General features: G+C 34.9%; 2 protein-coding genes and 1 long non-coding RNA gene across 3 annotated transcripts; 1 reads left to right on the forward strand and 2 right to left on the reverse strand.

Annotated features, from left to right (window-relative positions):
* The first annotated feature begins 15,210 nt into the window (after nucleotides 1-15,210).
* LOC26527361 lies at nucleotides 15,211-15,987 on the forward strand. Its single transcript, XR_001449372.3, has 3 exons — nucleotides 15,211-15,318; nucleotides 15,395-15,703; nucleotides 15,789-15,987. It is a non-coding gene; the product is annotated as an uncharacterized LOC26527361 (long non-coding RNA).
* Nucleotides 15,988-16,807: 820 nt separating this feature from the next.
* Nucleotides 16,808-17,599, reverse strand: LOC6576322 (transcriptional regulatory protein AlgP). The gene is made up of 2 exons (XM_002002277.3): nucleotides 17,476-17,599; nucleotides 16,808-17,409 (listed from the first exon to the last, which is right to left on the reverse strand). Exons 1-2 carry the CDS (start codon nucleotides 17,582-17,584, stop codon nucleotides 16,976-16,978), a joined length of 543 nt encoding a protein of 180 aa, XP_002002313.3. The 5' UTR covers nucleotides 17,585-17,599; the 3' UTR covers nucleotides 16,808-16,975.
* Nucleotides 17,600-19,147: 1,548 nt separating this feature from the next.
* On the reverse strand, nucleotides 19,148-21,166 carry LOC26528462. Its single transcript, XM_015165116.3, has 3 exons — nucleotides 21,061-21,166; nucleotides 20,858-21,004; nucleotides 19,148-20,803 (listed from the first exon to the last, which is right to left on the reverse strand). Exons 1-3 carry the CDS (start codon nucleotides 21,104-21,106, stop codon nucleotides 19,239-19,241), a joined length of 1,758 nt encoding a protein of 585 aa, XP_015020602.1. The 5' UTR covers nucleotides 21,107-21,166; the 3' UTR covers nucleotides 19,148-19,238.
* Between the last annotated feature and the right edge of the window lie 5,008 nt (nucleotides 21,167-26,174).

Consider the following 26,174-nt stretch of genomic DNA (forward strand, 5'->3'; position numbering starts at 1 on the left):
ATTACAAAACTTTGAATGGCCCGCGCTGGTGACATTTTTTGTCCTTGTTTCGGGTCACTGAGACAGTCACTTAGTCAGTCCGTCAGTCCGACAGTCAGTCAGTCATTCCAGCCAGTTTGTTCGTCTGTCAGTGAGCTTTTCAATTTGTAATGATTTATGAAACTACAACAACAAAAATTGCCCTGGGACATTGAAATTGTGTTGATAGATTCAAGTTTTTTTTTTTCGGCTGCTCTAAGTTTTATCTCGGAGTTTCTAAAGTGCAGCTCGATCAGTCATTGATAATCCCCTTGTTGATTAGTTATTTTATTGTATTCCCTCGCCTGAATGTAGATCATAGAAGCTCAGAACAAGTTCACCTTTCTAAAAGTTATGTAAATTCGAAAATATACCTAACAACCACATGGGTTGGGCATGCCGCATGCTTAAGCTGCCAATTTGATTGCTTTGATAGAATGTGATTCTGCTTCTTAATGCCTGACTAAGAATAATAGGCTGTTAGCATTTCTCTGGCTCTTTTTTCATATGGTAAACAGCTTGTTTTAAGGACATAAACACCTTTAGGCCATATTCATTCACAAACAGCGGCGGTGTCGGCGTCGGCGTCGGCTTGTTTTTGTTTTATTTTATGAATGGAATACTTAAATTTTGAGATATGTTGGCGTTTGTTAAATGAATGAACTTTTGATTTGTGCGGCTACAACCAACGCTTGCGTTTCGGGGCCAATAGCAAACGAAGCCCACGCTGAAAGACAAACAAAAAATGCAACAAACAAACCAGCTCAGAAAAATGCATACTGAAGAAAATGAAATTTTGAATATGTTGCCACGCGCCAACTTGTCGGGCTTCTCATTAATTAGCTGCCAAAAGGTGGAGCTGAACTTGGCCAAGAATTAAGGCTAAAGCCAGTCGGACAATAAACATCTGCGCACCTGTCAAATAAGCTTCAGCTGTTGCCCTAAAATCGCTCAAATATAAAATAATAATAATAAAAAATAAAAATTAAGAAAAAACAGCAGCAGCAGCTTATACATCATCATCAAACAGCGTCATTCGTGCGGGCGTCTGTTTTTTCGTTTTTTTTCCTGTAGCATAAAAACAAAAGACTTTTTTAATATGTTTTTTGTTTGCCATATGTCGGGTTTGTCATGCCATAAATGGCATAAAATTCATGACGAGACAACGACTAAGACTTCGACAACGACAACGACAACGATGACGACCTACATCAATGTTATATGTAATTGTACTAAAGATCTGATTATCTCACGCTCAAACTGTGGGCGAGTCTCGCAGCTCAACTCAACTCAACTGAACTGAACTCAACTGCTGGACTACTCCAAAAGTTAGGCATGTATTTGAAAACGATAAATGTCAAATTAAAAGCCTCAACAATTGTCTGGAAACTGAGTAGCGAAAAACAAGTGGGCTTCAGAGTTTACTCAAAAACAAGGCTTTAGCTTCTAGCTAGATATTAGCTTAGAGACTTCGAGAAAAAAAAAAATTAGTGAATATATATTTTTTGATAGGACGCTAACTAAAATAATATGGCTAGCATTTTAATATATACAATATTACATATTAATTTAATAAAATTATATAAATGTTATACAAAAAAGTATCTAAAATCGTAGATAATTGGTTTTTAATATGCGATTCCACATATATATATTTTTTAAATAAAATATGTATACATATATATTAATAGAAAATACATACAAAACAAATATTTATTTAGCTTTTATAAACAAATATGTAAATGTTGTTACAAATTAATATTTAACTAGAACTATATGATTAAATTAAAAATCATTTTATGTATATAAAAACCGATGGCTTACTTTTGATGTTTTTATTTTCAATTTTTTGTGTTTAATTTTTTTTTTTCTAAATTTATTTTTATGCTAATCTATAATAAAAACATAATAACTATTTTGTATGTATTTATTTATTCATTTATTTTTTAATTTTCTTGCTAAAAAAAAACAAAAGTCCTAAGCAAATTCTTTTTTGTAAAAATAATTACTTTCAATGCTCTTTAAATTTTTTTTATTTGTTTTTGTTTTATATGTATAAAACAATATTTTCTATTCTAATAATTTAATATTTACGTATATTTATGTTTACAATTTTTCTCACTCTCAGCTAGTTTCCATTCGCTTTTGACTGGAAAAGCAAAATAAATAATTTTCTCATGCAATTGTTTGGAAAATAAGCAACACAAAAACTGCCATTATTATCATTATTACTTTATTTATATGCAATTACTTAAAAATTTATACAAAAATTATTTGTCTGCATAAGTTAAACTGTTTCACTGTCTTTTAAAATGCACATAAGCATTATACTTTTGAATATAATATATAAAGCTAAAACCTAATTTTCAGATTTTTTTGCTTGGAAAATAAGCAGCTTTAAAAGATGCAAGACAATTGTAAAATTGTCATAAATATATATATAAATGGATGTACATGCAGGCATACACACAAATATATATGTAAAGCAAATGAAATTTGCTTTTGATTTAGATTTTGGCAGCCAGCGCGTTTTCGTGTCTCTCACAAAATTGCAATTGTGTCAACGTTGCACTTGGTTTTCTCACATTACCAAGTAATTCAATAGGACGCAGAAAGAGATGAAAATAGAGATAGACAGAGAGGGAGATGGCGATGCTGAGCAACTTGTTGCCTTGCTTTCTATTGTCAGCAAAAAAAGAAGCAAACATACATTTGCAAACAACTTTTCACATGCTGCCATCATTTGATATGATGTATACATATATAGTATTTATATATACATATATGTATATCACATATATAGTGCCTGCACACATTAGTCCGAACAGCTCTGGCTGTTACGCTTGATTTTCTTTTGCTGTTGTCGATTTCTGTGTCATTGTTTTGGCGTTTGAAATTACCCCCAGTGGAGAAAGGGGGCGACTCCAGTTGTTGTAGGTTGACTGTAATGAGATGTTGATAACTTTCGCTGAGGCTGCGAACGGAAGTTGATCTCGAGTTGATATGCTGATGATATAACGAACGACTTGTGGGTGCTGCTGCGCGCACTATAGAAAGTTCAGCTGCTGCCATCTATTTTTTAGTCAATTACAATCATAATCATAATTATAATTAACGGCTATGTCTCTGTGCGAAACATTTCACAACTCTTGACCCGCATCTGCGGCAAATTGAAAACTTTAAAAAGCCATCAACAGAGCAATTTACATGCCGTTCGCCTTCTAAGCTAATGTCGGGTGCACATATATGGCTAACAATGATTATATGGCTTTTACACTCTGCTGATTAAAGATTACCGCAGTTAAGCGATGCATTTTGCCATTTGTGGCTGGCATACCCCATTCGATAGTTGTCAATTTTCTATAGCAGCTCAGACACCACGCAAAATTTTGGCGCCTAATTCCGGCAGCAGCAGCATTTGTTTTTTATTTTTTTTTATTTTTTTTATAGTTTTTATCAATTTAGTCAAGTGACGCCTACTTGCCGCTGCCCACACTTTAGCTTGTGGCCTGTGGTCAATATCTAGACCGAGACTACGCCCCCGCCTGGCTGGGCCTTGGGGCTTGGCGCGTGCGAAGGCGCAAAAATTCATTTGCATAATTGAAATTTTTGTCTTCTCTCTCTCTGCTCTCGTGTGGGAGAATCTTTTGTGTTGATTGTTAATCTGGTTTTTGGCTGCCTCTGAAACGGATGTTGACAATTTTTATTTGTATTTCAATTGTGTTTTTCCATTTTCACTTCTTCTTCTTTTCCATTTCGTGCAGTTTCACTTTTCATGTGCAGCTCGGGAGACGCATTGTCTTCAGTGCATTTCCCACATCGTATATACATATATAGCCTTATTTGATTACTGTTATGGGAGTTGTGCAGTTCGTGTCCATAATTAATGAGCTAAGCTGCCTAATGAGATCTATGCATACGTGCTCAGATAACTAACTAATTTGATTCGCACACGTTCACATGTGGGCATGTTAACAAATTTGCCAGAGAGATGCTCAGGTGGGAAGCTAATTTACCTGAGTTATGTGAAAAATAAATGTTTGCTATGGGGAGTCTTTGATATGAAAACTTCTTAAAATACTTAATAGTACTTGAGTAAGAGTACTTGAGTAAGTTATATTAATAATTTCTTGTACAATTACTTGGTATATCAGCATATTATTGACATCTAAAATTATTTTCTCTTCTGACTTGATATTCTTACCTAAGCTTGATGCCCTTTACTTATAGTATATTCCAAAAACTAATAGATAAAAAAAAATACGTTTTATACCATCTTTTATTGAGCACATAAATATAATTTTGTTAGTTCATTAGCTACATAAATCTTAAAACTTTACATTTTAAATAATTGCACCATTTGGTATTATTTTTATATAATCTGTTACATTGTTAAGATGCTTTAAACATATTTCATGTATCAAATAAAAGTTTAGAAATAAATAAATTGCCCGACTAGAAAATTCCACTCTGTTCTTCAACTCTTTCGACGCTTCTTTGTTATACAGACATAGCTAACAAAACACGCACACAACTACACACATACAGTTGCATATATGTATACACACCTACGCACAAGCACGCGATTTGCTTGAGTGAGTTTTAGCTGCGCTTGGACTGAGCTAATACGACTCACTAAGAGAAATTAATGGTCGAACGACTTTTGCTCTAATTCCAGTTATTGATATTCTGAGAGCATCATAATTGCATTCCAATTAGTACATAATTTGCCAAAAGGTACCAGCTATTAGAAATATGTAAGTGTTTTGCAAATATGTGCGAAATGGTTTTTATTTACTATTATAATATAAATGATCAATGCATATATGTTATATATTATGATCGATTACTCCATTATGATCGATTTTTTGCAATTAATTGAATAATATTTTGTTTTTAAACTATTTATATTTGCGCAGCCTTAGCATAATTCTGCTCTATTCAAAAACCTGCTTAAATTCCTCTCTCTATGTAATCTAATCTAGCTTATTTATAGAGGGAATTTTCATGTTAATAACACGCACACACACGAAATACCAAAAGTCAATCAAAATATCATTATCAGTCACACTATACAAATATATATATACATAGTAATTGTATAGTAAAGTCCAGTGCTAGATTTGTTTAATAAACAATTTCCGTTTTGATTTGTGTTTGAGGAGGGTTCGGATGCTGCTAGCTAATTAACGGAGTTGTCTACTGCATGTATGTATGTGTGTATGTAGTTGTTATAGTAGTTTTTGTAGCAGTCGTAGCAGTTGTTGTTGTTGTTGTAGCATCCAGTCAATTAGGCCTGCTCTGAGTGTGAAAACTAAGGCCGCACCCGCAACGAGCGACACCCGTGGATCCAGCTCTTGGCCTAGCCTTGGCTTGGGCTGCTGATTGATGATTGATGACTGATGCCCCCAATTGACTGCTGCTGCTGCTTCAGGTGTTGGGCCAGCCAGTCAGGCAGTCGGCCAGCCAGCCCAGTATAGGAAGTGCAGCTTCCTTTTGTCGGACGCGTTCTTTGCGCATCGCCGCATTCGCATTTTTCGCGTATTAGCTGGCAATTAGCTTTTGGTTTGGCTTCTGTTGGGGCCTTTTGTTGATTGATTGGCCGGCCCAGAGCCGATCGCATTGGTATTTTTGCCTTTCAGCAAAAGCCGACAAAATGCAGCGAACGAACTGCAACAATTTTGCAAACAGCTTCTTTAACAGCCAATTGGCATTCAGTTAAATGCTCTCCACTCTTTGGTAGCCACAGATAGTCTCGGCTGTGGAGCAGCCCAGCAATCAATCAATGCAAGCTCGCTCTCGCCCGCTCTCCCTCTCGCTCTCTCGCACTCTCTGGCTGTCACTTTTTTCATTGTTTCATTGTTGTTGTTGTTGTTGAAGATTTCCCTGTGCGCTTCCACCGGAAAATATTTGCTTCCGTTCTTTGTGTTTATCTCCATTCTGTGGCATGGCAAATAAATTACAATTAAGTGCAACAAACATGCAACAATTATGCACCGGACACAGCGGATGCTTGGTCTAGCCCAAGCCAAGCGACAACATCATTAACTATCCCTAGCTATCCAGCTCTAGCCGTAGCCCTAGCCCTAGCCCCAACTGAAGCTCTAGCTCTATGGGCTGTTGCTCTAGCTCTATGGATGTTGCGATCCATTGAGTATGATTCTGGACCTCTTGATTCGCTGCTGCATGAAAATATGGATTGAACTCGAGCCACAACAGAGTTTTAATACTCTTCCTTACCATAGACATATTTTTAGTAGAAGAGATTGGTAAGAAACTAATATTGTATTTATCTATTTCTTCATTTAACTTTAATTTTTTATTAATTTTTATTTCTCTCTCACTCCGTCTACCTTTCTTATTCTTTGCTTATCGTTCGCTCTCTCCATCTATAATTTTCTGTCCCTCTCTGACATTTTTGTCATACATACACATATTTTTCTTTGCCTATCTCTAGAGAGAGAGAGTCTCTCTTTGCCCTTCTCTGTCTCTTCATTGTTCTTTTTTCTATTCCCTTCTCTAACGTTATCTCTTTCTATGCCATTCTCTCTTTGATTTTCTCTCTCACTCTCCGTATTAATTTTTCTTTTTCTCCCTCCGTCTCTCTATTTATTTCACTCTTTCTCTCTCTCTCGTTTTACATTTCTCTATCTCCCTTGGTATATATTTTTCTTTCTCTTTCTCTTTCTCTGCTTAACACTCGCTCTATATACCTATCTCTCTCTCCGTGCTCCGTCCATCCGTCCTTCTCTCTCGTCTAGTTCCTGTCTCTTGCAGTCTAACCTATATTTTATTCCACTTAAAATTCTTTTCGTAACCTCTCAATTGCTCGCTCCTCTTTTTGGTAACAAACCTGATATCAATTTCATTAGACTCTCGCTGCTCTTTACGGCAAATGTTAGCGTATTCATATGCATCCCCACCCGAAACAAAACAACAACTAAAAACAACAAACAGCAACAACAATAGGGTACTGTAGTGACAGTAAAAGTGGTTGTCCGTCCCGGCGGAGCATGTTAATCCGGAAGTGGGTCATTTTCCGAACGCAAATGAAAGCGTGAGCGGGACTGACTGCGAACCGTTGAAAATCATCGTAACACATGCGAGTAGCTAGTTGATGCTGATGCTGGTGCTGGGATGTTGAGTTGAGTGCGAGTGGGATACGCTCGGCGATTGATGTGAAAATGAAACCATAAATTTCAGTGAAAAGCTGCGACCAAAAAGCGCAGCGAGACGACGACCGAAAGACGAAATGCATCATATCATAATAATAATGTAATCAAAATGAGAAGCGAGAGCCATTGTCTTTTCTCAGACCGTGTGTGGGAAATGGGTCCCAATGATCATAATTAACATCATCACAGTCATCATCATTGTCATCATCAGTAAGATTGTCGTCTGTCGGCTCTTACGCAAAAGCCATAGCTAATAGACGTTACAAATTCGGCTGCAGAACTAAAAATGCTGTGAATATGCTATTTGTTCCACTTGATTATAATGGTAACTAAGTAAATGGCTTTGATCTATACTGATGCAGCAGTCGAAGAAAAAGTTGTACTGTTATTATATATTCATTATTCAACATGCATAGATTCTGAGGCAGCTCTTTAGTGCAGTCCCCTGCAGTCCTTCGAGTCGTCTTTTCCCTTCAGCTATCATAAACTTGGCGCCTCCTTTAATGCACTCTCGATTCTTCCTCTGTTATTAACCCTTAGGCTGTCCTAAATGTAGGCGCCTAGCTGATGCAATATTGAGCAGGAATTCCCATGCTGGCTTGTAAATCATCCTATTTAGTTTCTGTGAAATATGCAAACTCAAATGAATTGCTGCATCTCTTCACTTTCATTCCACGAGAGAGCAGCATTAACCCTTAGCCTGTAAATCATAACGTAGAGGCACATATTTTACCGTAATATATGCATTACCCTAATAAAATACCTGTCCGCTCTGAGCGCCGCTTGACGCAATCTCGCCTGTCTGTCTACCTGTAAGCTGCTCTAATTTGTGTCCCGCGCCGCTGTTAACTGGAAATCGTTTAGGCCAAAAGTGTCGCATTTCAAGCCGACCAAATGAGCCTAGAGGCGAGCTCTGTGGCTGTTTCTGTGCTGCGCTGCTGGACACCGTTTCGTTTGACAGATTTATGCATACTTTCAGTTTTATTTTTTCGGCTCTTCTCACTCATTTCGTTATTTATTTATGCTACGTATTTGCCCTGCTCGACATTTCTTCGGCTCAGATTTTACTTTGATTCTGGAATGTTGCCGACCGAGAGGAATAAACTGCATTATCGAATCTTCTTTATGTCAAATACCTTTCTACAATGCTGGGAATGCGGGAAATTGTTTTGAATGCGAGAGAGAGAGAGAGAATTTAGATTAGAGTAGAAAAGAGTACAGCTGAAAATTCTTTGAAATCAAATTGTTTTTAATATAATTAAGGTAACACATTTTTAAGGGATTCTCTAGCCGTGCATGCCTGACTGGAAGATACTCTGTACTCAGGTTCTTTGATGGCATTAGTTACTCAAAGAAACTGTATAGCTATTTATGAAGATACTTTCTATATAAATAATTCATATTTTATAAGTTAGAATCTATATACTGAAATCTAAATATATACTATGATGTCTTCGTCTTTTGTAATGTCTATGATATTTTACTTGAAATCCTCTAACTTCTAGATCAATTTTTCTCACTCTCAACGATTTCAGACTATATTGGACTTTTGTTATTTAATCATATCTTTAATGTTTTAGAAGGTATTTTTCATCAAATTTCTTTGTGCAGTCGAATATCTTATATATAAGCAAAGGCGGTCATACGTTAAAGATAATAATAATTTACTCTGCGAGAAGTAGAGCAATTACTACATAGAGCTAATTCGACTTATAAACTTGAAAGAACATTCCGGGTATCTACTAGCCGTGAACTGCCAATTGCTATTATAGAGCACTACAGTCGATTCCCTATTCTCCCTACGCTCTTATGCAAATTCGCTTATTGATATAGCATCAGGCATGTGTCTTTAAAGTATTTATTCGCCAATAAACACACACTCTTATATATATTTATTACTGATATATATAATATATATATATATATATATATATATGTGCAAGAGCCGTTTCGCCTAGAACGTTGGCATTTGTGAAGCTAGGAGGGCAACAGCTGCGTGTGTTTACTTAAAGGGCACCTTTAGCCGCAGGAAGTTTATTCTTTGCTCTTAAGCATAAAAAAGATTATATTGTGTGTTACAGATTAATGCCTTTACTTGATGTGTGTATATATGTGTGTATGCTCGCATAATTGAAGCTTGATAAAGAAATCAGCAAGCCGAACAACTAGAAATCGAAATCTTATCAGACTTCCTGCTGCAGCTAAGCAAATAACTTGTATATTTAATAAACAAATTGTGGAAGGCTTAACAATAAAGTGTTGATTTCTATTTGCATATGTTATGGCAACTAACACTTGAAAATAAATATTATGTATTTGCTTGCTCTCAAAAGATAAGGCTTGATTGATTTGAAAAACAAATTTAAAGCAATCTTCAAAATTGACGAAAATTCATTGTAAAAGTAAACATTATAAATTGCGATACGATTCATTAAGCAGCGAGCCGCAGGCAGCTGGGTTAATATTTTCATGATTCTGTTTGTTTGGCCAAGTCAAATTAGCTGAGCAAAGCTCAAGACAAACAGCCGAAACATGAGAACAAACAAGCCACGCAGCACATCAGCTAACCGATCCATTACTCTATCCCATCTATTGTAGTAGCTCTTCTGTTTGACTTTGTCAACTTGGACTCGCTGCCTGTGCCTAGAGCAGCGCAGCTGTCACTAGCACGCATTTCAGTGCGCTTTGACGCCCAGCTTGAGTTCAAATATTTTCAAATTGCAAAACCATCAATGGAAATGAATTTGCCATCAATGGGCCGAAATACGCTGCGTTTAGCGTGGGCAATTTGCCAACGAGCCATTCATAGGACTCACTTCAGGCATCATTGAAAGACGCCGCACGATATTTATACACGAGTTTTTCTCTTTTAAAGGACGCAAAAGTATTTTGTTTTATTTCATTCAATTCTTTCTTCTTCGTTTCCGTTTCCTGTCCTGCGGCGCAACGAATGCGATTTAATTTCTTTTGTCATCGGAATCAATTCAAAAAGTCATCCGATAGTGCCGACTGCCGAGTGCCGAGCTGTTGGCCACTCAGCAGTGAAGTGCCGGCCGCACAAGCACCGGAATAGGCATCGATATCGGCCAGGTGTGCAACACTCTGTTTAGCTACCTGCTAGCAGCACTTGCCAGGCGGGGGGCAAGTTGCCCTTCAGCAGTGCCAGTAGATAGTTTAATAGCACTCTCAATGATCAATGCAAAGACTTTAATAGGTGGAGAGTGTAGTCTATAGGGAGATGGTGGTAAAAAGAAAGTGCACGCAGAGTCCCTACAAGAAACAGATGATCTTAGCAAACAAATTTAATTCAAAGTTGTCTGAAAATTTTCAGTTTTAAGAATTGAATCGAACTTGTGGTAAGTAAGTCAAAGTTTGATCTGATTTTTGGCATATAATTCAGCAGACACTTGAAATTATTTTTATACTGAATGTATGGGAAATCAGGGTCTTGGGAATAATGCTTTTGTTAATAGTATATAACATGCAGAAGGAGGCGTGGCATACCCCACAAATCTTGATCTGAGCGACCAGCTGGGTCGATTTAGCCCTGTCCACCTGTCTCACTGTCTGTCCTGTTAAATATTTAAATGTTATTAAAAAAATCTATATTTTATTTATTTTATATTACCTTTATTTTAAATTGTCAATTATTAAAAATTTTATTTAATAAAGATAAAAATTCAAACATCTTTAATCAAGATTCCATTTTAAATATCAATGATGGCTAAAATTGTACCTAACACATAAAACGGCTTCTTTTTTATCAAAGGTTTTTCAATTTAAATGAAATCAATATCAATATTTAGGTATATTATATATAAATATAATAAGTACTTATGTCTGTCTGTGTACTTTAGCAGCGACTGCCTACATTAATTTGGGTTAAGATCCCGAAAGTGAAAAGCAATTGTTTGCCAATTAATTTGATGGTCAACAATTCCTAATAAATAGACCGCACACACACAAAGAGAGGGTCACACAGAGAGAAGGAGAGGGAGGGAGAAGGAGAAGGAGAGACAGAAACATTTGGGAAATTGCTTTGGCACAAAGCTTCATTTAATGCCCATGCTCAGTCTGGGCATTCAATCAATTAATTTGTCATTTGATGCTGCTTATCAATCATTAATTTCCGCTCAACGCGAATAAATTGGGAATCTGAATTGGAATTATTGAGGCCCACCTGAAACTAACAATCTCAGCAAAGCTCATTTGTTAATGTAGTTTTTACACTTTGCTGGGCGGCAGCGGATATCGTTGATTGTGTTGATAAAGCTTTATAAGGTCTTTGTATAGATATGTATATAGATAAATAATTCATGGCAAAGATTCTCAGTGGATATTTACTTTTAATTGCGCTGACTTGCCGAAATAAGTTTGGAAGAGAGGAAGAGAATAACGCCTTTATTAATATTTTAATTATGTTATATGAGAGGCATTATGTGTGTATAGATGATAGACAGAGAATATATATAATTGGAGTAAGCATATTTAGAAGTTAGCTAGATAGCATATAAATTAATATATAAATAAATAAAATATACATTTTTATAGATGATTTTTATTTTAATTACCAACTAACACGATTAACCAAAAATAAAAGTTAGTTCTTAACATTTTTTATATATATCTTGATTCCGATATATTTCCTAAAAACTTCTTCTACCTCGGGCCTTTAAAAGAAACTCTCAATCCCAGATTTCTACATATAGGCGCCTATTCCACGTTCAGCATCGGCGAGAGTTTCATTAGCAAGCGCTATTATAATTACTCAAAGTTAATTAAAGTGTCACATAATGATTTGCCTTCTCCCTCTTTCTCCCGCTCCCTCTCACTTTTTTGTAGCACTTGCATTGGCAGCGACAAATTGTTGCATATTCATATGGTTTAAGTTTAATTGAATTTGCATTCGATTTAATGGCAGCGCGACAGCTTATTAAATACAATTTCAATTTTAATTTTAATTTAAGCTGATTATCAACACTTTTTTTTTTTGCACTGCCAGTTGTTTAAAGTTAATGGCTAATTGTTTAAACATTTCGCATGCGTCTAAGCTATTTGAGTTGCCAAACAGTTTGGCAATCTATCAATTTATTGAAGTAACTTTGAATTGGTTTACATTTCTAGATAGTCTATTTTAACATTAATTCCAGAAATTCCAAGTATATATGGGAGTCGAAAGCTGTTTGTTGAAGTGAATAGACCACAGGAATATAGCTATGATTCTCCTTCAAGTGTGAATTCACTGTACGTCGATTGGATGCAGTAGAACGTTCTATAAATATTATCAATTAATTGGGTTTTCTATTTGTTCTATTGAACTGTAGACAAAAGTAAATCGGTTAATTGCTTGAATTTAAGCCTAGTCGATAATTGTGCTAGAAATTAAGCTTCGTTTGATGGTCCCAGACGGCAAGTGTTGCCCAATTGAAATATTTAAAGAAAAGGTAGCTTAACTTAAAATTTTCCTAAGTATATAAAAATGTAGCTGGAAAATATTTTAATTAGAGAAAAACTATTTTACAAAAAATTGTTATTATAAAAATTATTATCAATATAATAAAAAAAATAAAATAAAAAAACAAATGTATAAGATTTTTACAAGAAAGTTTTGTTATTCACCAAAACTTTCTTGTAAAAATCTTATACATTTGTTTTTTTATTTTATGAATGAAGAATGCAACAACTTGGTTTTGGGATTTTCTAAAAACTCTTCTTCTACCCTCTCTTGCCCCATAATAATTGCACTCACTTTGGCTTGTTTACTTCACTTGGTTCGTCTCTCGAGTGGCGGGAAAGAGAGATTTAGATATAGACGAACCTGGAGCACCCACCGTCAATCAGTTTGTTTTTGTGCTCTCCCACGCCTGTCTATCTCTCCATCTATCTATGTCTATATATACGAAATTTCTTGTGGTTTCACGTTTTCTCAATTTCCAGCCATTAATTTTACAATTTCCATGCAGCTTTTGTAATTGATGTTTTCGTTTTTATTACCATTTGTTGTCGTTGTTGCTGCAGCTATTTTGCCATTTTTGCGGTTTCCCTGGCTCGCTCACCACACACGCCCCTATTTGTTTTCAATTAGTCGAATCGAAAGTGAAAACATGAAAGTGTGAGTACAAATTGATTTACCAAGCAAAAGCCACACTGATTAGAGCATTCAGCATTCAGCATGATTAGCTCTAATGATTCGTCTCAGAGTGAGGCTTTATGCAACCGACTCTGACGCAGAGGCTGACGCTGACTCTTACTCTTACTCCGACTCCGACTCCGACTCTGACTGCGACTCTTGAGCTTAATTAGAGCGCCGACAACTGCCCGCATCAGTTGACAAAAAATTGTGTATAAACTCCCACCATAGCAAGCAGGCCATCACATTTAGAACACATTGAGTGAATGACGCATTTAATTGAGTCTACACTATACGAAAATGTTATCAAACTTAAAATAGAATTTTGTTAAAGTTAATTGAAAGAATTATTTTTATTACTATAAATACTACTAAATATTATGTATTAATTTATTATTTATAAAAATTAATACTTTATTTATATGATTAATATTGATTATATTTCATTTATAAAAATTTATTAATAATTTATTATTTACAAAAATTAAAACGTTATTTAAATAATTCATTTTTTAAAATTTAATTTATAAAAATGTACGCTCATTTTAATTTAATTATAAAATAATATAATAATCATTTCATTATAAATTAATTAAAATAAATTAACATAGGAATATTAATAATAATAATTAATATAATTATTATATTTAATTTATAAATATACGCATTCATTTTAATAAAAATATGTAACATATGTATAATTGGAATAAATTAAAATATTTATTTTATTCTTTATATAGTTTAAAAAAAATGTTTTTCTAATAATAAATATATATGTTATTTATATTATTATAATTTATTTATTTATTAATTTTTTTATTTTATTTATATATATATATTTTTTTTAACGATTTCTATCTTTCAATTTACAACACCAAATGTTAGCGGTTTATCTGTCAAGCTCGCATTTAGATTTCGTTGTTGTCAGCTGAGTCAAAAATTACACAAAAATTGTTTGTGAAAAATCTAAAATTAGATATTTGTGTGATAGCCCCTAAGCTTGACAGTTATGTTACCGGGGGCCAGGTCATAAAATTGGTCCGCTTGAGAAATGGTTTAACTGTTTTTAGGCCATTAACAAGTGGCGTCCGACTGCAGCATTAATATATCCCACATTTTGTAGTTTTATATCATTATATATACATATATATTTTTTTTATTGGCATTAACACTGATTGGCTGTAATTAAGTTCGACATTATTATTTTTTTATTATATTTTTATTATTGTTATAATTGTCTCATTTATTTTTTGCTTTATTTTATTTTTGATAATATGGTATAATTCAACGGAATTATAGCGTTTGCTTTAATTATGGCGCGTTTGATGTTTTTATTTGATTTTGGCGTTAGCAATAAAATGGCCAACCACAAATAATTATGCCCAACGACTTTAAATTTATTTCGATTTAGTTCTTGTCGGTTTATCAACTAATAAATAAAAAACATATTTATGCATTTACGGTTTGCGTTACGCAATTAGTTGGTGTTTAACTAATTCGAACTGTAATTTGTGGTTTGGCAAATTAGGATGTTGTGGAGTATTTGAGATTATATACCTATATATATATATATATATATATATATATTTTTTTTTTTTTTTTATAAATATTTAAATATTTAATAGAGAGATAATTTAAATGCTAGCTCTCTTTTATACCCTCCATTAAGAATGGAACTCTGGGTGTGATGGTTTTGTGCATGTGTTTGAAACGGGCGGATTGAGACGCGTAGGAACGAGACAGTGCTCAACTACCAACTACAGTAACTTTATTTTTTATTTGATAAAGTTTTTGTTTTTTTTTTGTTTTTTTGTTTTTTTGTTTATTGAAACAAACAACCTAACTATAATAGAATTTTTCACGGCAAATATATGGCATTTAAAACTAGTTTAATATAGGTTCCATAGCAAAGCGATTTATGTTCTTAGCCATTTCAAATATAAAATATCATTCAAATTTCAGATATCACAACAATGAGATCTCTTTTGCTACCAGGTAATACAGAAATCGTTAATATATTCATATCTATAGACAAAAAGTTGTAATTCTATTTTTCTTGTAATCTCTGTAGTTTTGCTTGGAATAATTCAACTAGCGGTTTCAGGTCGCAGTTGGCCGCACCTGCCAGTAGTTGGTCTAGTTGTGTAGAATTTTGTATTTCACAATAGAATGTCTACATAAAAATATATCTGAACATTGCAAGAATTGCGTATTCCTTTAGAATTTATGTGTGCTTAATTCGTAGCTGTGATAAGCTTAAGATTTAGTACATATATATGTAAAAATAAATGGGTTAGGCATCTATAAGAAAGGCTTATACCATTGCGAATATGCATATCAATTGAATTAGCTACTGTTTTCTATAGGCAGCTTTAGATATGTGAGTATAAAATAATCTTAAGCACATCATAAAATCTCTTTCTTTATTGTATACAAATATATTTATATATATTATTTTCATATAGGGCTGTGGATCGAACTAGTTTTGCATATTCAATGACCTTTCATATAAAGATTGGACTTCAGCAATTTGTTGGCGGAGTCATTCGCTGGTTCTCACAGACGTGTTAACATGCAAATTGATATGTGAACAGTGACAATACATAAATCCATATTATTGATGATATATATGTAACCGACAAATAAAGCCTAAATCGTTCTTTATTTGCCGAACGTGTTTAAATCACATCTGTTAATGATATGCTCCCAGACAGCGGATGAGCCCGGCCATGACTACCAACGTGTCTTCGGCTCTGGCTCAGCGCTTGCTCAGCTCTTGCCTCTGCTATTGATCAATGAATGTGGTCTATGGATATTCCCTTTACCTCTCTTCAGCTGCCGCTGCTGCTGCTTCCGTCCTCTACATTGTGCTGTGGTTGAGTTTGGTTTTTGTTTTGTTTGTATGTTTTTTTGTTTTCTTTGTCGCCTTCAAGTTTACAGAGATTGGTAACTTCATTCATAAAACTTGTTGTAGCTGTCGCTTCCTCTTTGTAAGTGATTTTTTTTTTTGCCACCACCACCCTGTGCGCTTTAGCATTCTGTTACTCTTGCATGGGGTATCTCAAGTTCGTCACATGAGAGGTTTCACATCGTGGATAGCTGAGAATCCGGGAATCCGCTGAGAAGCCTGGGAAGCTATCTCGGATATAGCTATAGCTGCAACTGTTTACAATTCAAACATACTTTGCTTTCTGCTTAGAGTATACGAGTTTCGACTAAATTTGCTAATCTTTCGCTCTTTTGTTTTTATACAAATCCGGTCAGGGGCTCCATGTCTGGGAATAGCATCTGACTGCCATGCCCCAGTGAACAGTTGAATTCGATATAAGCTCAGTTTTCAAGCCAATTTGCAACAGAATATTCGGCCGTGACCGACTGCCTAATACTCCTCTATAGTAAGTGATTTTCCAATTTACTATTACTCTATAGTTAGCAATATATAACACTATAATCCAGTGTTGAACAATAAAATGATACTGTTCAATTTGTTTTCAAATGCAATTTATTTATTGCTCATGCTGATTCGAATACATAATGTATATATATTAGGGTATACATATATATATGAATGTATGTATATATAAGTATGTGTGCGCTTTAGCTTTGCATGTGGTAGTGTGCATTTACCTGACGCTGCTTATTGCTCGCTTCCTTAGACAACCAAGACCTGCTGGTCGGCTGCACCATCGGCACCGACTTCATTCAAATTGGGAGCCGCATCTACAGAAGGAGCAGCCTGACTTGGATAGGCGGCATTTCCTGGCAAATTGCTGCTGCTTGGAGCTAAGCTGTGGACTACGACTGGAGCTGCATCCTTCGCATCGGCATCCTGTAGACTGACACGGTATGGTGGATTGGAGGTGTCCGCTGTGGTACCTAAGAGCTCATCATTGAGCAGCAAATCGGTTTGATTTGGCGCTGGATTGGCAGCTGGCTCCTTTAGATTTGCCACTGGATTTGGCGCTGAACTGGATGCTGGATTGGCTTCTGGATTGGCTGCTGGCTTGGCATTGGCAGCGGACGCTTCTGGATTCGCCGGCGGCACCGGTGTACCGTAAACGCTGTGCAACAGCGCAAGTGTTGCCACTATGAGAATCACCGAGACTGTTTTTAGTTTATTATACGTTTGACTAGATCTATTTGTTACTTTACCGCATGCAAACAGAACAGCTGCTAGAAGTTTCATGTTCTTCTTACGGAATGTCTCTGACTGTTGCCCAGCATCGCTCCGATCGCTTTTATACAGGCAAATGGAGAGCATTGGGACGGGCCCAAGTGCTCTGGCAATAATCAATTAGAGTTTATAGCCCGTCATAATTGCTGATAAGATGGCCACTAAATTGAGCCTTGCGAAAGTGCATTTTGCTATGCTCGACTTCAAAGTCATTTCAATTACCTTCCATTCTGATAAGAAACAGAAGCATCGAGGGGAAACTTAAGAGGAAAACAAATTGCAGTTCCTACAGTAAAATGCATATACATAAAATGCAAATACATATAGAGGAGAGAAAGACCGAAATATACGCATGATTCGCAAACATATATCAGCTGTATAAAACTTATTGATAAATCTTTGATAAAGAATTGAGAACTAAAATAAATGAAATATGCCTGTAGTTTCCTATACCAAATAATTATGTTTTAATAAGTCTTTGATATAGAATTGGATGCATCTGAATATAAAATAAATACATTCATACATATGTATATTCCTCTATACGAACTGTCTATTCAATTAATTGTTTTAATTGTATCTTAAATCTTTGATAAAGAGCTTGATGAATTGATCTAGTAGAAAATAAAATTAAATAAAATACATATATTCCCCTTTACAAAATAACTAATCATTTATGTTTTTTTTTTTTTTAAGTATAACTCGAATAAGTCTTTAATAAAGAATAAAAATAAATAAAATACATATATTCCCCTTTACCAAATAATTATTGAATTAAGGTACCAAGGTATTTTAGATATATAAACATTGACTTTCAACCCTTAGGATTTCACCTCATAGATGTAATTAAGCTCAAAATTTCGTATTGAGATCGAGAGAATGTAGTGTAGTATTCATTAAAAAGAAATCCTAAATTGATTGAAATTGGAGTTTCATGCGGCAAAATGACTTTTATTTTATTTTATTTTATCTTATTTTTTTTACATATCCTTTCAACTAAGTAGGGTTTCATAGTTCAAATAAAATTCATCTACAGCATATTGTGAACTTGATTTTTATTTAATGCGTAAGACAATCATAAGCAATTGTTTGCCCTCTAAATGTCGTCAGAGATCTTATACGGAGGTTTGTGGGTTGTTGAATTATTCTCATGATTCCATGGCTCCTTGATGGCAAGTTTATCGGCAGGTGAGGCCTGAACGAGATCATTAGTTGACAGCTGGCTGAGCAGCGCAACTTTATGGATAAAGAAGAAACAGAGCTCAGTAAAGTAATTGATGTAATTGAGAGCTGGTGCACTGACTTACTCAAACAAGCCAAGAGCAGCGATACGAGTTTCATTTCTGTACTGTAACTGAGTAGCAAATGCGTTTCGTATGTTTCTTTTGCTCTTTATATGACATGTTCACAGCATTCTCAAGCTATAAAATCAATTGAAACACTTTGCATTTTTATAGCAAGTGACTTTTATGGCGTCGTTTCTTTAGGGGAAATAAACACAATTTTTATTGGAATAGCAATGGAAATATTTATTATTAACTTGATATCGTTAAATTGAAATAAAATATTAATTGAAAATTTTTATTTTTGCTAATCTACTAGCAAAAAAATAAAACTAAATAAATAAAAAGAAAGTCTTTTTTTTTTTTTTTTTTTTTTTTATTATTATTATTATTAGTCAGATTTATTGAAACACTGTTAGTAATTGTCGATAGTCGTATAGAGCTTAGACTCTCAAGAATCATTTCTCATTAAGGAATGCAGGATACCTGATTGAATGATGACTGGAAGAACTCAATAAGCGGGGCTGTCTATAAAAATGCTTTTCGTATAGTCGGCCATATCCCAATAATGTTAATTGTTGTATAACAGACAATGGTAAGGGACGCTCCTCATAAACTGGAAATTCGAAACCACCTGATTGGATAATGTTACCACCAAATTGACCTCCACCTCCTCCTCCTGTCGCCTGATTATTACCATGTACATCTATTACAATTGTTGGTTCTGATGGTCCCTCCGTTGGGAATAATAAAATCTCTGGTGGTTTTTCAGTTGAGACTTCAATAATATCTATTGGCTTTTCAGTTAAGACTTCAATCATTTCTATTGGTTTTTCAGTTGAGATTTCAATAATTTCTATTGGGTTTTCAGTTGTGACTTCAATATTTTCTATTTGATGTTCAGTTGTGACTTCAATACTTGCTATTGGGGTTTTAGTAACTTTTGGTGGTTCTTCAGTATGCACTTCGACAAAGTTTGTTACCGCTGTCAGTTCTGCATCTTCTGTTATTGATTCTGGCAGGTTGGATGCTTCTGTTAATAAATCTGGCACTTCTGTAAATGATAATGATTCCTCTGTTGTTTCTGTTTTTAATGCTTCTTCAGTTGTTACAACTTTCGGCTTTTCTGTTACTTGGTGCCCCAAATATATGGGTAATAACACGGGACTTACAATAGCAATGGGTAATATAACCGGGGATGCTTTCAATTCGTGTGGATGTTTAGGTAGTCGCTTGAAACGTATATTTACCGTAGCCACTTCTTTTCGAAGTTTGCTTAAGTTGGCTCTCTCCCATCTGGTCAACAAATAATAATACTTTCGAGTATACGAACTGAGATATAATTTTAAACGAGTTAGCGCTAGAGCTAGAAAACGTCTTTCTTGGACTGACAGCTTTTCGTTCTGTCCATAATTCTCTCGGTGATTTTCATTTAATTTAGATACCAATTCTAGGACACTTTTCAAGTCCGGTTTCTGCTGGATGTTCCAGAGATTCAAATCATTGTTAGAATTAGCTACCCCTGATCCATATAGTTGAGATAGACTTTGTTTTATAATAGATGTTAAATATGGTTCAGCTGTTAAGTTTTTAAATGCATCTTGTGTTAATTGTCCTTGTAAGGACGTCAATAAATTTTCCACGTTTGGCTTTGGCTCACTCTGTTGAGAACTAGTTTCGATGGTTTTATATAGTTGATATATACCATCTCGGACAGTATTGAAATTATTTTCCTGTTGCTTATTCAAAGAGTGTGGACTCTGTTGTGAATGAGCCTTGAGATATTTAGATAGTACAGATAGGCTTTTCTTTAGCAACTGTGCTTCACTTTGCTTTTTCTGCGATTTCAAGAATCTCCTTTTTAGTCGCTTTGCTCTTTTCAATTGATTCCAAATATCATTTGGATCTGATGTACCTTTCGGAAAAACTGCACTTAAAAATTCTACACAGTCTCCTTGCTGTAGAAGTTCTAACAGTTCATTATCGCTATGCCGATCTCTTGTTCTATATAGTTGCTCTATATCTATGGGATACGGATATGGAATTGGATGCACATTGTAGTCTATTATTTGCTTACCTACAACCTTCTCACCGGTCACCAATTCCAATCCGGAAGACTTGCTTAAGGCCGAGTCATTTGATGACGCTTTCACAGAATCATTCCTCTCTATTACTGCATCAGTAAAATTACTCGATGCGTCATTGGCAGAAGAAAAAGCATAAACTATTTCCATTATTATTAAGTATACATTGGGCTGGAAGTTTGCTGGAATTACTTACAGAGGATATGGAAGAGTAAGAACGTGCTTAGAAACATCGTTGCCATCTTTTGGGATTGGACTCTGGTTATTTTATTTGGTATTCTTGGTTTTGTAGCCTTTGCTGGATCAAAGCGTATCCATTTGTATTTGCTATGGAGGTGGACTAAATGCTTAGATGATATTTGAGATGGACATGATTAAATTAGTAAATTTGCTATGACAACCACATTCGTCATGTGTTTGGATATCTTATATAAGCATTCGAATTTCCAAGTGTCCTTGAATGTCACGTTGAGTCACAAATGCTTCATTCTTTTCTGATCACCAATATCACATATTCGAATCAATCGATTAAATAACAACAATATATTTATATCAATATTTAGAGTTTGTTTGTCAAAACATAACCTATGCAGGGCATAGAACCTGAGATCCATGCGCATATTGTATATATTTCTGTTATTGGATTCTCCTGAAATTGAAAGATTCCCCAATTGAGACTTGGACTTTGGAAACATTGGGTGTCAGTATTATACTGGGCAACTTTCATTTTCATCTTGAGCAGAAGCTTGACAGCTACATATCAAATCCATGACCTAATCAACCTATATTTAATTGCTTTGAAATCAAATCGATTCTTTGTTGAAGTATAACTCATTTCAAAATGTCACACAATACTTTTGCGATTTCAGATTATATTACCTTGAAATAATAATACTTATAATAATTATAATACCTTGAAAATCGTAAGTTATTAGGTTGCTAAAGGCTTGGGCTATCCCGCGTTTTTCGGGATGCCCCTTTCCACAGGCACATAAGCTACTGTTGCCTCTTAATTCTTAATCGACAGATGAGTATGTGATATTAGTTATCAGAAAAGAATGAAGCATTTGAGACGCAACGTGACATTCAAGGCCACTTGGAAATACGAAAACTTATATAAGATATGCGGCCACATGACGAATGTGGTTTGCATAGCATATCGACTAATTGAATCATGTCCATCTCAAATATCATCTAAGCATGTAATCGACCTTTCATAGCAAATATAAATGGACACGCTTTGATCTAGCGAAGTCTATAAAACCAGATGATCAGAAGGAATAACCAGACTCCAATCTCTAACGATGGCAACCATGTTTCTATACACGTTCTTACTCTTCCAAATCCTCTGTAAGTACATGAAAGTGATTTGGACATAATAGTCCTATATATATTTAATAATTATAATGCTCGAAATAGTTTACGCTGTTTGCTCCGCCGGCGATGCACCGAAAAGTGGAACTGATGAACTAAAATTCGGAGCTGAACTAGGTGAACCAGTGCTTTATCCAGGACAAAACACTGAACTACCAAGGACAGCACCGTATAGGGATGAGGGATGGACTTTAGACCCTGGATTTACTCGTCCTGGTAAATGATTTCTATATAGAAAGCGCCAAACAGCAAGCTGTGCCGAAAACTTCATTAAAAAACTGTTTTCACATTGGCAATTACAATAATAAATATGCATTGACTAAAGAGTTCTCCCAGGTCTTTCGACAGTCATGGGCATAGCTTTCAGTGTCTACTTGGGCATAATTTAGACATTTTATGATATAAAGGTCTTTATGATTTGTGCATTGGGAATATGAATATCGAGAATATTCATGTGTGTGGTGTGTGTTTGTGTGCATCTAGGTGTACATATTTGTAAATGATGTTATTTATACGCAGCAGGTGGCTAAGGTTTAGTTAGACTAAAATGCAACTCGCTGACACACATATTCAATTCAGGTAAAGCTAGAGAGAGATAGAAAGAGAAAGACAGACAGCGGTAGAGAGAGAGAGAGAGAGATAGAGAGAGAAAGAGAGAGAGAGAGTTAACTAGCCGAATGTTGCATGCGTATTACAAGCAGCTCACAATTTCACAATTTTGTTATTGAAATGAAAATCAGCATCTGAAATGCCGACCAAAACGTTTTTCAATTGCATTTCGCATTTCCAAACGCTTGCGACGTTGTGCAACACTAAAACGAATTGTGTACTACGTATTATAATTGTTGTTGTTGTTGGTAATATTGAGTAAGCATGGGCTGTTTTAAAAGTTGCTGCATTTTGACAGCTTTAAAATTATATTATATTAAGGGCTAGAGTTGAAAAAAAAAAAAAAAACACCTATAAAAATTAACACTTATAAAATATGCAGAGCAAAAAAAAAACCTAAATACTTATCGTATAATTAATTATTTACTTTGATATTTTCGATTTTGGCTAACTATATATATATATATATATATATATATATATATATATATATATATATATATATATATATATATATATATATATATATATATATATGTGACTCAACGCGACATTCGAGGGCACTTGGAAATACGAAAACTTATATAAGATATGCGGACACATGACGAATGTGGGTGGAATAGCAAATTGACTAATTTAATCATGCCCATCTCAAATATCATCTAAGCATTTAATCGACCTTCCATGGCAAATATAAATGGATACGCCTTAATCTAGCGAAGGCTACAAAACCAGATGATCAGAAGGAATAACCAGACTCCAATCTCTAACGATGGCAACCATGTTTCTATACACGTTCTTACTCTTCCAAATCTTCTGTAAGTACATGAAAGTGATTTGGACATAATAGTCCTATATATACTTAATAATTATAATGCTCGAAATAGTTTACGCTGTTTGCTCCGCCGGCGATGCACCGAAAAGTGGTACGGATGAACTAAAATTCGGCGAAGAGGCAACTGAAGACCCATCAGATGTAACTGCGCCTTATACAGATTGGGATGACGGATATACTGTTTGGGTTCCTAGTCTACTAGACCCTGGTTTTGGACATCCTGGCAAATAATTCCTGTATAGAAAACGCCATAGCGCATGCAGTGTCGAAGACTTCATTAAATAACTGTTTTCACATTGGCAATTTCAAAAAATATGCATTGGCTAAAGAACATTGAACAGTTCAACCTGAGATTTTAGCGAAACCTTTAGTGACAATTTATTACGAATAATTTTAAATTATTAGAAATTGGCACATCTTTACAATGTTTTTTATTTGATTCAAAAATATTGAGTAGTTTTTTTTTATTTTTTAGTTTTAATCAGGGTTGAAGGTGACGTGTCGAATGAGACTTTTTTTCCACCATTCTTATTTTTAAATCTTTTTTTTATACCCTGAACCCATTGAAAATGGGAAATCAGGGTATAATGGTTTTGTGAAAAAGTATGTAACGGGCAGAAGGAGGCGTGGCAGACCCCACAAAGTATATATATTCTTGATCAGCGCGACAAGCTGAGTCGATATAGCCCTGTCCGTCTGTCCGTCCGTCCGTCCGTCCGTCCGTATGAGTGCGTCGATCTCAGAAGTTACAAAAGCTAGAGAGCTGAAATTTGGCATGCATTCTCGTGTGTATCATACGCAGTACGAGTTTGCTTTATTTTTTCAATAAATCGTCCGATAACTTTTTTATCGAGAATAATCGAAAAATTGATTTTGTTCTTTTAACCTAATTTAAACACTTTTAGACCTGGAGTCTTCAAATTTGCGTTGTATATAAAGTTAATCGATACAAAGATTTTGTAATTTACAGATTTTGGATACCACGCCCCCTTTTCCCCCAATTTGTAAAAAACGCATTTCAAGTACTAGAGACTTGTGCTTTGGAATGTACACACATATTCACCATATGATTACACTCTTAAGATCGTATGTCTACAAAAGAAATTATTCAACAAATAAATTCACATAATATTGCCCACACTGCAGCGCAGCCCAAGCGCAGTCGCTGCTTACTGCACAGTTAGCAGAGCGCAGGCTTATGTGTGCGTGTGGATGCATGTGTATGTATGTGTGCATAAAATAAGTCCAGAATGATTAGAATATCAGCTTGGAGGGCTCAGGGTATCTCCTAGTCGAGCAGTCTCGACTGGAGCCTTCTTACTTGTTTTTTATTAATTTTTTAGTAATTTTACATGAATAAAAGTATTAGAAATGATTTTCAATATATTCAATTTATTAATTATAATAAAATAGAGAAAATTCGAAGTATCATATTGCATTGCATAGTGTCTCAATAATAAGAACAAAATGTGCTCAAAACAGAACTTTTGCACTTATTCGGCTTTGTGTCTCAATACTTCGAGATGTATTATGATAAAATGTAAAATTGGTTTATATTAGTTAAATTTGATGGATTAGTTATAAACAAGTAAGAAGGCTCCAGTCGAGACTGCTCGACTAGGAGATACCCTGAGCCCTCCAAGCTGATATTCTAATCATTCTGGACTTATTTTATGCACACATACATACACATGCATCCACACGCACACATAAGCCTGCGCTCTGCTAACTGCGCAGTAAGCAGCGACTGCGCTTGGGCTGCGCTGCAGTGTGGGCAATATTATGAGAATTTATTTGCTGAATAATTTCTTTTGTAGACATACGATCTTAATGAAACTTTCAGAGCGTAATCATATGGTGAATATGTGTGTACATTCCAAAGTTTCTAGTACTTGAAATGCACATTGGATACAAAATCTTTGCATCGATTAACTTTATATACAACGCAAATTTGAAGACTCCAGGTCTAAAAGTGTTAAAATTAGGCTAAAAAACAAAATCATTCGATTATTCTCGATAAAAAAGTTATCGGATGATTAATTGAAAAAATAAAGCAAACTCGTACTGCGTATGATACACACGAGAATGCATGCCAAATTTCAGCTCTCTAGCTCTTATAACTTCTGAGATCGACGCACTCATACGGACGGACAGACGGACAGGGCTATATCGACTCAGCTCGTCGCGCTGATCAAGAATATATATACTTTGTGGGGTCTGCCACGCCTCCTTCTGCCCGTTACATACTTTTTCACAAAACCATCATATCTTGATTTCCCATTTTCAATGGGTTCAGGGTATAAAAACATGTTAGCAGAACATGCTTTCATTGACTTTGAATGTTTTGGCTGCGGTTGACCTTTCTGGAGAAACGCCCATATATATATATATATATATATATATATATATATATATATATATATATTCTAAAACTTATATAAGATATACGGCCACATGACGAATGTGGTTTGCATAGCAAATTGACTAATTTA

The sequence above is a fragment of the Drosophila mojavensis genome, unplaced genomic scaffold (genome assembly GCF_018153725.1).
Source record: "Drosophila mojavensis isolate 15081-1352.22 unplaced genomic scaffold, ASM1815372v1 contig_36, whole genome shotgun sequence".
NCBI lineage: Eukaryota > Metazoa > Arthropoda > Insecta > Diptera > Drosophilidae > Drosophila > Drosophila mojavensis.